The 12655-nt window shown below is 36.5% G+C and overlaps 1 protein-coding gene across 3 annotated transcripts in view; it reads left to right on the forward strand.

Moving 5' to 3' along the window:
• The window catches only part of LOC120425692 (uncharacterized), a 59086-nt gene that overhangs the window by 35443 nt on the left and 10988 nt on the right, over positions 1-12655 (forward strand). For all 3 annotated transcript variants that reach the window (XM_039590380.2, XM_039590317.2, XM_039590448.2), the window contains exons 2-3: positions 8843-9042; positions 9218-9488. In XM_039590380.2, the coding sequence (XP_039446314.1) occupies positions 8959-9042; positions 9218-9488 (355 nt within the window). In that variant the 5' untranslated portion in view covers positions 8843-8958. The remainder of the gene's footprint in view (positions 1-8842; positions 9043-9217; positions 9489-12655) is intronic.

A 12655-nucleotide genomic window follows, 5' to 3' on the forward strand; every position in this document is an offset into this window, starting at 1 on the left:
CCATTATTAAGTAGAGATAGTTCTTGAAGGTATCAATTTCTATTTATTCTAATTCTTAATATCGATAATTATTACAGATAATACAATTTTAATTTTTGCTCGATATGTATTAGGTTTTCCTCCACTGGAATTTCTTATTTAAACTTTTCGTGTGGTCATTCCATTAACAGTTCCTCCTTAAAAATTTCCACTCACATCTATATTTTGTCCCGCAAAAGTAAATTTGCGTCACTCTGTGATGTGCCAAAAAGCTTAATTTACACAAAATAGCGCGCTGTCACCCCATCGCCAAAAGAGCAAATATTATCGCCGATAAGCCCAATTAGCAGTCATCATATTCGCCCATCGTCCCGGTGGACACTTCCAATTAAGGGGAAGTGTGGATAAACGCTTCTTCGCCGGTGGCGCTAATAGACACCACACTAAGCCCGCTTGTCACCAAGTCCACCCCGTAAAATACTGTTATTGCCGTGGACTACCGCGCGGATATGCCCGAATCAACAAACACGGGACAAACATGGCTCTCGGAAGCGGTGAGATTGGATGAGATTTGTTCGGCTCGCGCGGCTCATGTTTGCGGTCGGCAAATACTGCGAGTGCACTGTTGAAAATGCTCTCGTCAAAACATCTAATCGAGATTTCCTAGAAAATAGCAGAACGGTAAGGTGTGAATCGACCTTAAAGCTGGTACAACCGGAACGGAGAGGTGTTAGACGACCTTGAAACGCTGGCTGCTACCAAAATCTAGTTTAAATTGATAGGGAGGTTTGGTACCCATATGGCATGCTGCTACAAATCTTGAATATTGAATTTATATTGAAAATTGCTACCAAAACAATTTTTGTAGTTTTTGTCAAGATTGGTAAGTATGCATGCTACCATAATATGTTGTTCTGAATGTCGAAGGAACCGATGAGCGAATAACCATGTTTTGAAAAGGGCTACCAATTTTAACTTCGATAGTAGGGAGGTTACCAACAAACTGCTAACAAATCTAGTTCAAATTGATAGGATGACAAGGCAAGCAAACAACATGCTGCTACCAATTTTGAATTGACAATCATGGTAGAAATTGCTACCAAAATCTTGTTGTAAATTTTTGTATAAATTGGTAGCAAATGCCACCAAAATATGGTGTTTGGATTTTTCAAAGAACTGATAAGCGAATAAACATATTGTGAATGTGGCTACCAATTCTATTAGTGGGGATGGGGATTTGATAGTGGGGATGGGGAGGATACCAATCAACTGCTACCAAAATCTACGTGATGCTGCTGCTGTTAAAAATTGCTACCATATCTTGTTGTGCATTTTTGACAAGACTGATAAGTAAGTTACCACGCTACCAAATCAGGTGTTTTGAATGTTGGCAGAACTAGTAAGCGAATTATCATGTTTTGAAAAGGCTACAAATTTTCTTAGAGGCGAGGTAACAAACCCACTCTTGACCTAAACAGTTCTATGCTAGCAAAACCATTTGGTCAAAACCAAAATCTTGCTACCAAAATCTTGTTGTGGATTGACAGACTACCAATATACTGCTTCCAGAATCTTTTTTTCGAATACTGAATAGGTTTGTTACCAAGCAGTATTGTTTGGTGGCTACCGATATTTACTTTGAAGGGTGATTTTTTCATAAATTTTGAAAAAGGTTAAACTTATCAATCTTATAAGTAAATATTGGTAGTCACTTAACACTACTACTTGGTAACAAACCTATTTAGCATTCGATTTTTGATTCTGGATGCCATTTTATCATCGTTTATCAGTCAGAATTCAACGAATCATGGTAGCACTATTGTAATAGCTTGCAAACCCACAACAAGATTTCGGTAGCAGTTTCGACGAAATTGTTTTGCTAACTTAGGTCTGTTTTGGTCAAGAGTGGGATGGTAACCTTTCTTCTAAGAAAATTGGTAGCCTTTTCAGAACATGATAATTCGCTTACTGGTTCTGTCAACATTTATAACACCATATTTTGGTAGCATGGTAACTTACTCAATTACTCAATCTCAACAAAATTGTACATTACGGTTTGGTAGCAATTTATCATGCCTGTCAATTCAAAATTATTAGCAGCTTCTTGAAGATTTTGGTAGCAGTGGATTGGTAACCTCGTGATCATTGATTGGAGTTGAGATGAAAATGCTACCAAAATCTTGTTTTAAATTTTTTAAGATTACCAATCGTGACAATAATGTTAGTTAAGTATGTTCAGAAGGTTCAGGTTACCAATGATTGTTGAGAAGGCTAGTAAGTCAATAATCGTTTTGTTTCGGATGTTGATAGGGTTGGAAATAGAGTTATCCTGTAGTTGGAAGTGGTTACCAAATTTTTGTTTGTGATGTTGAGAGGTTACCAATGAACAAATCTTGGAAGAAACAGATAAAATATGTTTAGAATGTTGAATAGGTTAATAAACTAGCTACATCTACCAAAATTTTTGAGTGATTTTCAACAGTTCCCCTCCTCAATCGAATCACCACAAAACCATGTTATTCCGTTGATTAGTCTGAAAGTGACACCACAAATCTTGTTCGGAACCATGTAACACAATTTGTGGTCTTGTTTGTGTCAATTGATTTCGCGCGCGTATTTGCCGTCCCCATGGTACTGTGGTTTGCTGATAATATTTCCAAACAGAAAGCTGGGTGGCGGATCCCGTGACTCGGTTATCAAGTGACAATCTGATGATGACGGTTGCCAATCTCGACATCCCTGAATTTGTTTACCCCTTCGTATAACAGGATTGGTAAACACACCCAATATCAGCATCAGCAGTGTGGGGGCGATAATTGACATTGAAATTAGTATCTCCGATGGGCGGCTCGGGAAACGGGTACATTCGATGACCCTGGAAAAGCCTGCAGGAGGGTGCTGTAAATGACCAACGGGGCGGGGTTGTCATCAAGTTGGGGAGTGTCATTCGTTCTTGAAATTGCGCGCTCGCGATAATGGCATTTATTATGAGTGTCGTAAATTGAATGACCCCTTTGCGTGTGGAAGTTTTTTTCCCTGCCTTCAATCGACAAAACGACGTTCTGTAGCAAATAATGTGCGACGTGATAATTAGATGTCAACGAGCAGCTACCGTTGATGGGACAGATTAGAAATTATCTCCCATCGACGTGTGCGATCGGGGACAAGTTCGTTAAATCGAGCTACGGCTTGTCATGTGAACGGTACAATTATTTACATTGACTGAGAATTGCGGTTGAGTCACAACCCTATCGATGTTAAAATACAGTTGCACAAATAATACAATAAATCCATTTGTAAATATTTTAACGTATTTATTTAGTGCTGAGTAAGTGCTATTTTGTGTCCTTATTCTCAGAATCTGTGCCTCTATTTAGAATCATTTTAAAGTGTTTATAGTGTTTTAGTAGACATCTCGTCCTACTAGACAATTAAAAATTGCAATTAAATTGTCAATTTGAAATGTCGTAATTTCCATTTTCCAATCAACCACAACCCGAAAATAACATGTCCCCATCGTTTGGCATTCATCGAAATCCAAAACCCCCATCTAAAACGTTTTATAGCCAGCCGGCAGCCACAAACCTCTGCTGCTTATCGGCAATAATTTCCCGCCTTGGCGTGTCGCGAGTCATCGATAAAAATCCATGAACTGAACGACGACGAGTCCACACAAATTATCGTTTGTTTACCACCCCCACTTTTCAATCTTTTTTGCTCTGCATTTCTCCTCTAGCTTCTGTTTGTCCCCGCACTCGTTATCGTCATCGTTGCTGAGTTTTTTTTCTCGTTTGTTTCAAACTGCAACTTGCGATAAAACGATTTCGCTTTCTTGCTTCAATCTGTGGCTTGTGTTTTTGTTTTTGTTTGGTGATAACCGTTGAAGGGGGTGAAATTGAATAGCTGAAATCATTTCTGTTAAATTTCCGGTAAAATTATAAAAAAACATTAGTTTGTCCATGGATGCATGCATTCTTCGATTCTCTCTTTTCTCTTTTGCTTGGTCTGATAGTCTTTCAATAAAATGTGTGGTAAAGTGCATTTTAAAATAGAAGATGTAGTTGTTTTGCAATCATTAATTTCAAATAAAACAATTTGACTAGACTAAACCCAATTTTGCGAAAAAAAAATACTTTTTGCGATACTGTACACCGAAATTTCACAAAAATCTGAATATTTTTTAATTAATCAAATCCTTCTAAAAATTATTTACAATGCAGGAAATGCAATTTAAATAGTTTTCAGCTGATTGCACGTCATTGAAATTTACAATCTTTTTGAACAAAAATTGCTCCCTGATTTTTAGAGCCAATATTGAAGGGGGGATGCGACAAAAACTTATCTGCAATAACCTAAAATTTTCCCAAAAAAATTGGTTGCACTCTCAAAAATACTTACCCATTTTTAATGCGAATTTTCACAATAAAGAAATTACGCAAAATAATAATTTTCATTGCTCGAGTCTCGAGTCAAAATTCTTACTGGGTTGATTCAAATTTATTGGGCAGTGTTGCCAAGTTTTCGAAAAAAAATCATGATGTTCGAAAACAGTGGAAAACGAAGTCAAAATTTTTTGAATAAAATCTGTGTAAAGGTCTTTCATAATGCAGTTTTGATTCTTCATCTTAAAATAAAGAAAATACATGTTTTTTTCACAGATATGAAAATCATGATTTTTTCTTGTGCCTTTCTTGTTTTTCAGCTTGTGCCAAAAGATTGCATTTTTGTCATCGAAAAAAGACAATTGCGCAATTTAATTTTTGTTTTAAAAATTCCAATTCAAAAATGGTTTATTTTTTTCCTGAGTGTAACTTTTTTCTGAAAAGTTCTGAGTATTAGTAACAACTTTAGCCAAGATACAAAATCGATCAGAAAATCCGTTCTGAAGATAAATGTTTTTTAATAGTTTAAAAGTATTTAATATGGACAGCTGTCAATGATGCAATGTTTCTTCTTTGGTCATTGAAAAGGCAAATACAAAAAATATTAATTTCTCGAAGTCTCAGAGAGTTGAAACTTATAAAATTCAAAAAGCTTGATTCTTGAATTTTGTAAGCCTTACGTTTTGCACAACCTTTTAATTCGATTTTGAAATGTAGTTAAGTGTTCTCAAATATAAAATTTCAACAAAATATACTTTCATTCAATCCTTTCTGATAAAATTATCTGCGCAAAAATTAATTATCTTTCAATTAGGGCGTTGCAAAAATATTCCTCAAAGTTTATGTCGCTTTTTTTTTGATTTTGTTGCATTTTTAAAGATCAGTGTTTTGTTGTTAAACTATTTTGATTTAGTTTTTCTAATTTATTACGAAGTTTTCATACATGAGCAACTCTCTACGAAATCGGTCGATTTCGACCGTTTTTATTTTTTGTATTTTTTGATTTGGCTCAAACCTTGTGGGGGCCTTCCTTATGACCAAATAAGCTATTTTGTGTCATTGGTTCACCCATACAAGTCTCCATACAATTTTGGCTGCTGCCCATACAAAAATGGTATGTAAATATTCAAACAGCTGTAACTTTTGAGTGAACTTTCTGATCAATTTGATGTCTTCGGCAAAGTTGTAGGTATTGTTGAGGACATTTGAGAAAAAAATAGGTACACGGAAAAAAAAATTTGCAGATTTTTTAATCAATTTTTTTTTTTACTAAAACTCATTTTCCCAAAATACGTATTTTTTGATTTTCGAGATTTTTTGATATGTTTTAGGGGACAAAAATCCGCAACTTTTGAGCTATAGAAAAACATGGTCAAAAAATCTGCCGCCGAGTTATAAATTTTTGAAAAAATAGTGATTTTTGGAAAAAAATTGAAATTTCATGCTAAAACAAATCAAGCAACAAGCACGAGTTATTTTTTAATGCAAAATTGAATTTGCAATCGAAAGCTACTCTACAATTTTTTTGATAAAGGGCTCCGTTTTCAAGATATAGCCACCGAATGTTTGATTTTAGCAAAATATTTGCAGTTTTTCGATTTTTAAAAATAGTGACCATGAGCGACCATTTCTAAAAATATTTTTTTTTTAAAGTTCAGAAAATTTGCTATAAAATTGACTAAGGGACATTGAAGATTGAACCTCGGGTTGCTGAGATACAGCCGCTTTAAGAAAAAGAACCCCGAAAATTGAAGTTTTCTAAGTCTCACCAAAACAACCCACCATTTTCTAATGTCGATATCTCAGCAACTAATGGTCCGATTTTCAATGTTAATACATGAAACATTCGTGAATTTTTTCGATCTTTTCGAAAAAAATATTTTGAATTTTTTTAAAGCAAGACTAACATTTTAAAAGGGCCAAACATTGAATATTACGCTCATTTAAAATGCTAGTCTTGATTAAATTTTTTTCAAAATATTTTTTTTTTGAAAAGATCAGAAAATTTCACGAATGTTTCATGTCTTATTATTGAAAATCGGACCATTAGTTGCTGAGATATCGACATTAGAAAATGGTGGGTTGTTTGGGTGAGACTTAGAAAACTTCAATTTTCGTGTTTCTTTTTCTTAAAGCGGCTGTATCTCAGCAACCCGAGGTCCTATCTTCAATGTCTCTTAGACAATTGTATAGCAAATTTTCTGAACTTTTCAAGAAAAATATTTTTAGAAATGGTCGCTCATGGTCACTATTTTTAAAAATCGAAAAACTGCAAATATTTTGCTAAAATCAAACTTTCGGTGGCTATATCTTGAAAACGGAGCCCTTTATCAAAAAAAATTTAAGGTAGTTTTCGATTGCAAATTCAATTTTGCATTAAAAAATAACTTCAGATTTGTTTTAGCATAAAATTTCAATTTTCTCCAAAAATCACTATTTTTTCAAAAATTCATAACTCGGCGGCAGATTTTTTGACCATGTTTCTCTATAGCTCAAAAGTTGCGGATTTTTGTCCCCTAAAACATTTCAAAAAATCTCGAAAATCAAAAAATACGTATTTTGGGAAATTGAGTTTTAGTAAAAAAATAGTTGATTAAAAAATCTGCAAATTTTTTTTTCCGTGTACCTAGTTTTTTTCTCAAATTGATCAGAAAGTTCACTCAAAAGTTACAGCTGTTTGAATATTTACATACCATTTTTGTATGGGTAGCAGCCAAAATTGTATGGAGACTTGTATGGGTGAACCAATGACACAAAATAGCTTATTTGGTCATAGGGAAGGCCCCCACAAAGTTTGAGCCAAATCCAAAAATACAAATAAAATCCATTTCCGGTTTTGGTAGAAATTGCTCAGATACATCTTTTCGATAGATTAGTATTGCAGCGTCTAAGTAAGCAGAGAGAAAGAGAAAAATATATCATATTATTAACAATTTTTTTAAATTATGATTTGTACTTGGAAAATTATTAGAAATGTTAGAAAAAAAAAAAGGAAATTGAACTGACAACGATGCAAATTGTATTTTAATTAGATTTTTTATTTATTTTGTATCAAATTTTATCTTTTCTTCATTTTTACTCAAAGGATTGTTATTAAAAATTAAAGGAAGTATAGTTTAATCAAATTATAAAATTGTACTTACAAATGTTGGTTTAAATCCATATTTCATTCTTTCTAAACTCGTTTTGCCTATGAAATTTTATGTCAAGTAAAGGAAAAAAGTGCATAAATTTCAAACATGTGGTTGAATCCAACTTGGGATCTTTCGGCAAAATTTTAAAACCATGCCTAGTGAAAGTTTAGAGCAGCTTTAGATACAATTTTACTATTTTTTTTTTAAATGGATTTTAAACAGATCTCATTTTTGTGGTATTACATTTATTTTAAATTCGAGTAATTAAAGCATTTGCATTTTAAAAATAAAGTGCACTGGTTAATTACATCTCTGAGTGACAATATTGTTTATTGATTATGGTTTACCCCAAGTTTTTCCTTGATGATGGTTAAAATTGGTTCAGATTTGATGATTCGATTTAAATTTTATTTTGAAAATTTACAGGAGGATTCAAAGTGGAACACAGAATCCAACCTGATGTTTATAACTGGTGGACATTTTTTTACTAATATTAGCGGCATTTAACAACACTATATTTAAAATCTAAGTTTTAACGTAGCAGAATAAATATATAAGCTATTAATTATTTAGCATTAATCATTCAACTATTACAAATTTGAACGTTTTATAAATTCTTTTTGAAAATAAGATAACGGTTATTTTTTACTTTTCAAATCTATGTATAAAGATTGAGATTATTAAAATTTAATCGTGTTTGCCCATTTTTTGATGAAGTTTAATATTTTGTTCATCATTTTTCTTGAGAACTTTACATGAGGACTCCTAAGTTGGTCGGATTCCACAATTGTTGTAAAAACCAGGTCGTAGTTTGATGACCACTGCTGAATGATTATATGTAGGCGTTTTGTTCCAATTGAAATGATTGATAACTGTTAAAATATTTAAAATATTTAACCGTCTAAAAATAAATTACACAAAAGGTAATTCATATTCGAGAGTAGGTCGCTTTTTTCCAAAATAGTCCTAATCAGTACCTACAATATGTCGAAGACAGCAAATCGGTCAGAAAATCCCTTCTCAGGACTGATTTTTATTTATTTGATTCCAACGTTATATGACAAATCTGGGTTATTTTATGAAAAAGCAAATGGTGTAAGATAATTTTGTTGACATGACAAAGTTTCATTAAAATTTGCATTTGATTTGCAATAACTTAGAAATATTACTCTTCAGCGATACAAGAAAAGTAATTCAATTCCTCCCCCTTCGACAATAAAACAAATTTGTGTTTGTTTACAATCGATATCAAACTCATTTATCCAATTTCCCCTTGCAATCATGTTTATTTTCATCGCATTGTTATATTTATATTAAATCTTTTCTCCTCTGCTCTCTTTTTTCCAGTTCCACCCACGACAGAAGGACGGGCATCGACAGGGTCGCGAATTCATCGAGTCCACAGCAATAGCAGCAGAGGCAGCAATCACAATTGCCCAGCTCGGCAGTGAAACGGCGCAACCATGGAGAAGCTGAGGGCGGCCAAGAAGGTCGCTCCGGACGGGGGCTGGGGCTGGGTGGCCACGTTCGGCGTCAGCCTGGTCAACGTGAGTATTTTTTCGGATCTTGAATTTTGAGCCTCTTTTGGAAATTCTCTTTTTGACTCGCTTCAATTTGCTGCTCTTTTAACTCTCAAATTGCATTTTGAAAAAAGCAGTCATTTTTGTTTTTGCTTCCGTTTCTGCTTTTTACCCTCAAACTGGTTCGTTTTGTTTTTTTTAGTTGGCCACACGCTCGATTGAGCCCTCGTTTGGGTTGCTTTTCGGCGATCTGCTGAGTGACCTGCAGGTCGGCACGACCGGTGCCGCCATCATTATCAGCACGCTGGATGTGATGATGAACTTTTCCGGGCTGTTTGTGGGCCCGCTGCTGAAGGAGTTTTCCTACCGGAAGGTGGCCATCGCGGGGGCACTGCTTTGCTTTCTGGGCCTTGCGTTGACCTCGCCGGCCACCAGTATGGCGCACATTTTGGCCACGTACAGTGTGATAAACGGTAAGTAGTGGAGGGGGAGGAGTGCTGTTGTTGGGTTTACTTTTTTATATCTGTAGTTCTTCTATTAGAAATGTTGCATCTATTTACTGTCTAAGTTGACTTGGCTTCAATATTTTACTAGAAATGTATTCCTATTTACTTTGGAAACCTTACTCGAGTGCAGGTACTTCAAGTGGTTTACCGGAGCTTCACGTGTTTAAAATTTCAAGCACTATTTAAATAAATGATTGGCGAAATGTGAATGTTCCAATTCGTTGCATGATAAAAGAGATATGAACAAAAGAATACAAAAATCGGAATTGAGGAATTCCATAATATCGGCAAAACAGGAGATTGTTTTTTTAATTTATGCATTGTTTTGGTTGGCCGACTCGATTAACTAGAAAAATCACTTTGGATAATCGAAACTTCGGACATTCAGAGCACAAAAATAATATTGTTTTCGTTCTCTTATTTCCGGTTCCAAAATTATGCTCCGAATTGGACGATGAAAATAAAAAAATTAAATGATCTATTTGTTCGCGATTCGATTATCCGAAGGGGGGATGGGATAATTCGATTCGATTCTTGACTTTTCTTACAAAATTAAGGGGAATAACTAGGAATCCTAATAATAGTCTTATTTTTTTTGCATTAATTGCATTAATTTTTTTTAAATCAAATTTGCATTCTCATTTGCAATCGCATAAAGATGGCCATCTTAGCGGGTTGCAGACTGGATTTCGCCATGTATATGTGATGATTGTCCAGTCCAGGTACAGGTTGCTTGGAAATTGATTACAGAGAATTAAAACCAATTCTGCCAGAACAAAAAACGTAGCAAACCCGCAGGCTCTATTTCCCAACCCTCTTGTGGATCTCGATCAAATTGACCGTTTGACCAAATTTGATTGAATTTAAACAATTTTTTTATCCAGATGGTTAAAAATCGGATTAAGGCAATTTTTAAAATAAAACAAACTCCAGTTTTGGTTGTTTTTTAAAATAAATTTTAAAATTGGAACTGAAAAATGTTCGTTCCGATTGACTTGCCGTTGAATTTCCTAGAGACGGTTTTATCTTTTTGTTGAAATATCTTTAATTATGGCGTCCTCATTATAGATCTAACGAAAAAAGTATAATTTTTAAAATCATTCAGAAGAAAAAAGTTTCTTTATAAATAAAATAACGCTTTTTTCTAGCAAGATTATTTAAAAAAATTCTAAAATAATGAGATTTTTTCATCGAGTATAATCCCAAATATCCTTTAGTGCCATCCAAGGGTTCTGATTGTTTCAAAAAATACTCATTCACTCGCGAGCACAAATCGAACGCGAAGCAAAACTGCTCTTATGTATTCCTACCGTTTGTCCCTTCCACACCAATCGAAACTGAAAACTCTCTCTCTTTTGCTCACCCTCTCATTCTATTCGGTAGTAATAAGAGAGGATAAGAGAGATAAGAGAGATCGATTGCGCTATGTCGCTCCAAGCTGACTCGACTACTTTGCGATTGGCTTCTTTTTTATCATTAAACTGCTTGAAATCAACTTTACGGCAAACTGTGGTAGTGCAAGCCAAAAGATCTCAGGATACTGCCGAGTCGTACGGAGAGAGCGAAAGAAAAAGACGCGTGTTTATCGTTCAGAGTTACGTTCAGAATGATTTTATTGAAAGATGTGTTTGACACTTGTTCGAGCTGTCAAGTCGTTTGTCTGTGTTAGTGATGTTGCACTGCAGGGCTGTGCCCTGTTCAACACTCCTCCTCAACTTCACTACACCCCATTGAAATTGTTCTCAAATTCGTCCACTTCTTACACCATTCACAACCCCTCTGGCTCCTCCTAAATCTAGTCTTCTCCGCAGAGCTCCTCATGAACCATTGAACCGTTCAAATAGAAAGCTTCGTCCTGCAACACCTCTTCGATGTCCTCTTCCAGCCGAACAATCACCTCCTCAGCTAGCGAATCAATTCCATTCAACCGATTCTTCGTAAAGCGCGTTCCATCCGGTTCATCACGGTTGTCGAAGAATTTCTGCTTCGGCCTCCAGTTCCTGTACTGCAATCGACGCTTACGCACAGCAATGGCACTGCACCTGGCACGCATCAGCTGATACAGGCCATCGATTCTTGCCGCCGTCGCAATCACCTTATCGCCGCGCAGCAACTCGCATTTTCCGCCGTTGAACGTCGTCAGCACACCCTTTTCCGACAGTTTCCCAACCGAAATCAAACTTCCTTCAAGCCTCGGTACGAAAAGTACATCAGTCAGCGTTATGTTCACTTTTCGCCCGCGAGCGTCGACGCTCTCGATCACGCAATCGCCGACTCCAGCAGTGCGCAATTTATTCCCGCCAGCAGTAGTGACTACAGAACGCACACTTTCATCGATTTTCACAAACGCACTCCTGTCACTTGTCAAGTGAGACGACGCGCCAGAATCGATTAACCATGATTTTGATCCAATTTTTCCACTTGTAACAGCAAGAGTGATTTCTTCGCAGGAATTTTCGATTGCCTTCAGAGCCTTTTCTTTGTGTTTCTTTGACTTGTCATCCTCGTCGTCCTCCGTTGAGTACTCCTCGCAATCTGCCTTCCGATGGCCCGGCTTACCGCAATGATAACATATCAACACCTTCCGGCGGCCGGTGCGTACCTTGAGCGCCTTCTCCTCCGCTTCACAGATCGACTTGTAGTTGGCCGCTTCGTCGATCAACTTGTCTTTCACCAAATCGAGCGTGAGATCATCCTCGTCCCGCGCACCGAGGGCCATAATTAGTGGCCGGAACGTTGCAGGAAGCCCGCGCAGAATCAACGCCACCTTGACGCACTCCTGGATCTTCATTCCCGCGTTGTCCAGCCGGCCATACAGCTGTTCAAACTCCCCGATGTACGTATCCATGCTGTCGCCATCCCGAAAGGTCTGGTTCGCAATCTGTATGATGGTGGAGACCTTTTGCTCGAGGGTAAGCTTGCTGTGATGCTCCTTCAACGCATCCCACGCCGCTTTTGCAGTCTCCTTACCCTGGATAAAACGGTGTTGGCGGTCCTCCACCAGCAACTGGATCGTGGTTAGCGCCTTCTCATCTCCGGCAGTCCACACTTCCGTCAGTGGATTCGGGGCCACTCCGGGCTCAACGAACTTCCACAGTCTTTCGCGTCGCAACAGGGCCTTCACTGAAAACGAC

The sequence above is a fragment of the Culex pipiens genome, chromosome 1, assembly GCF_016801865.2.
Source record: "Culex pipiens pallens isolate TS chromosome 1, TS_CPP_V2, whole genome shotgun sequence".
In the NCBI taxonomy this organism is placed as follows: domain Eukaryota; kingdom Metazoa; phylum Arthropoda; class Insecta; order Diptera; family Culicidae; genus Culex; species Culex pipiens.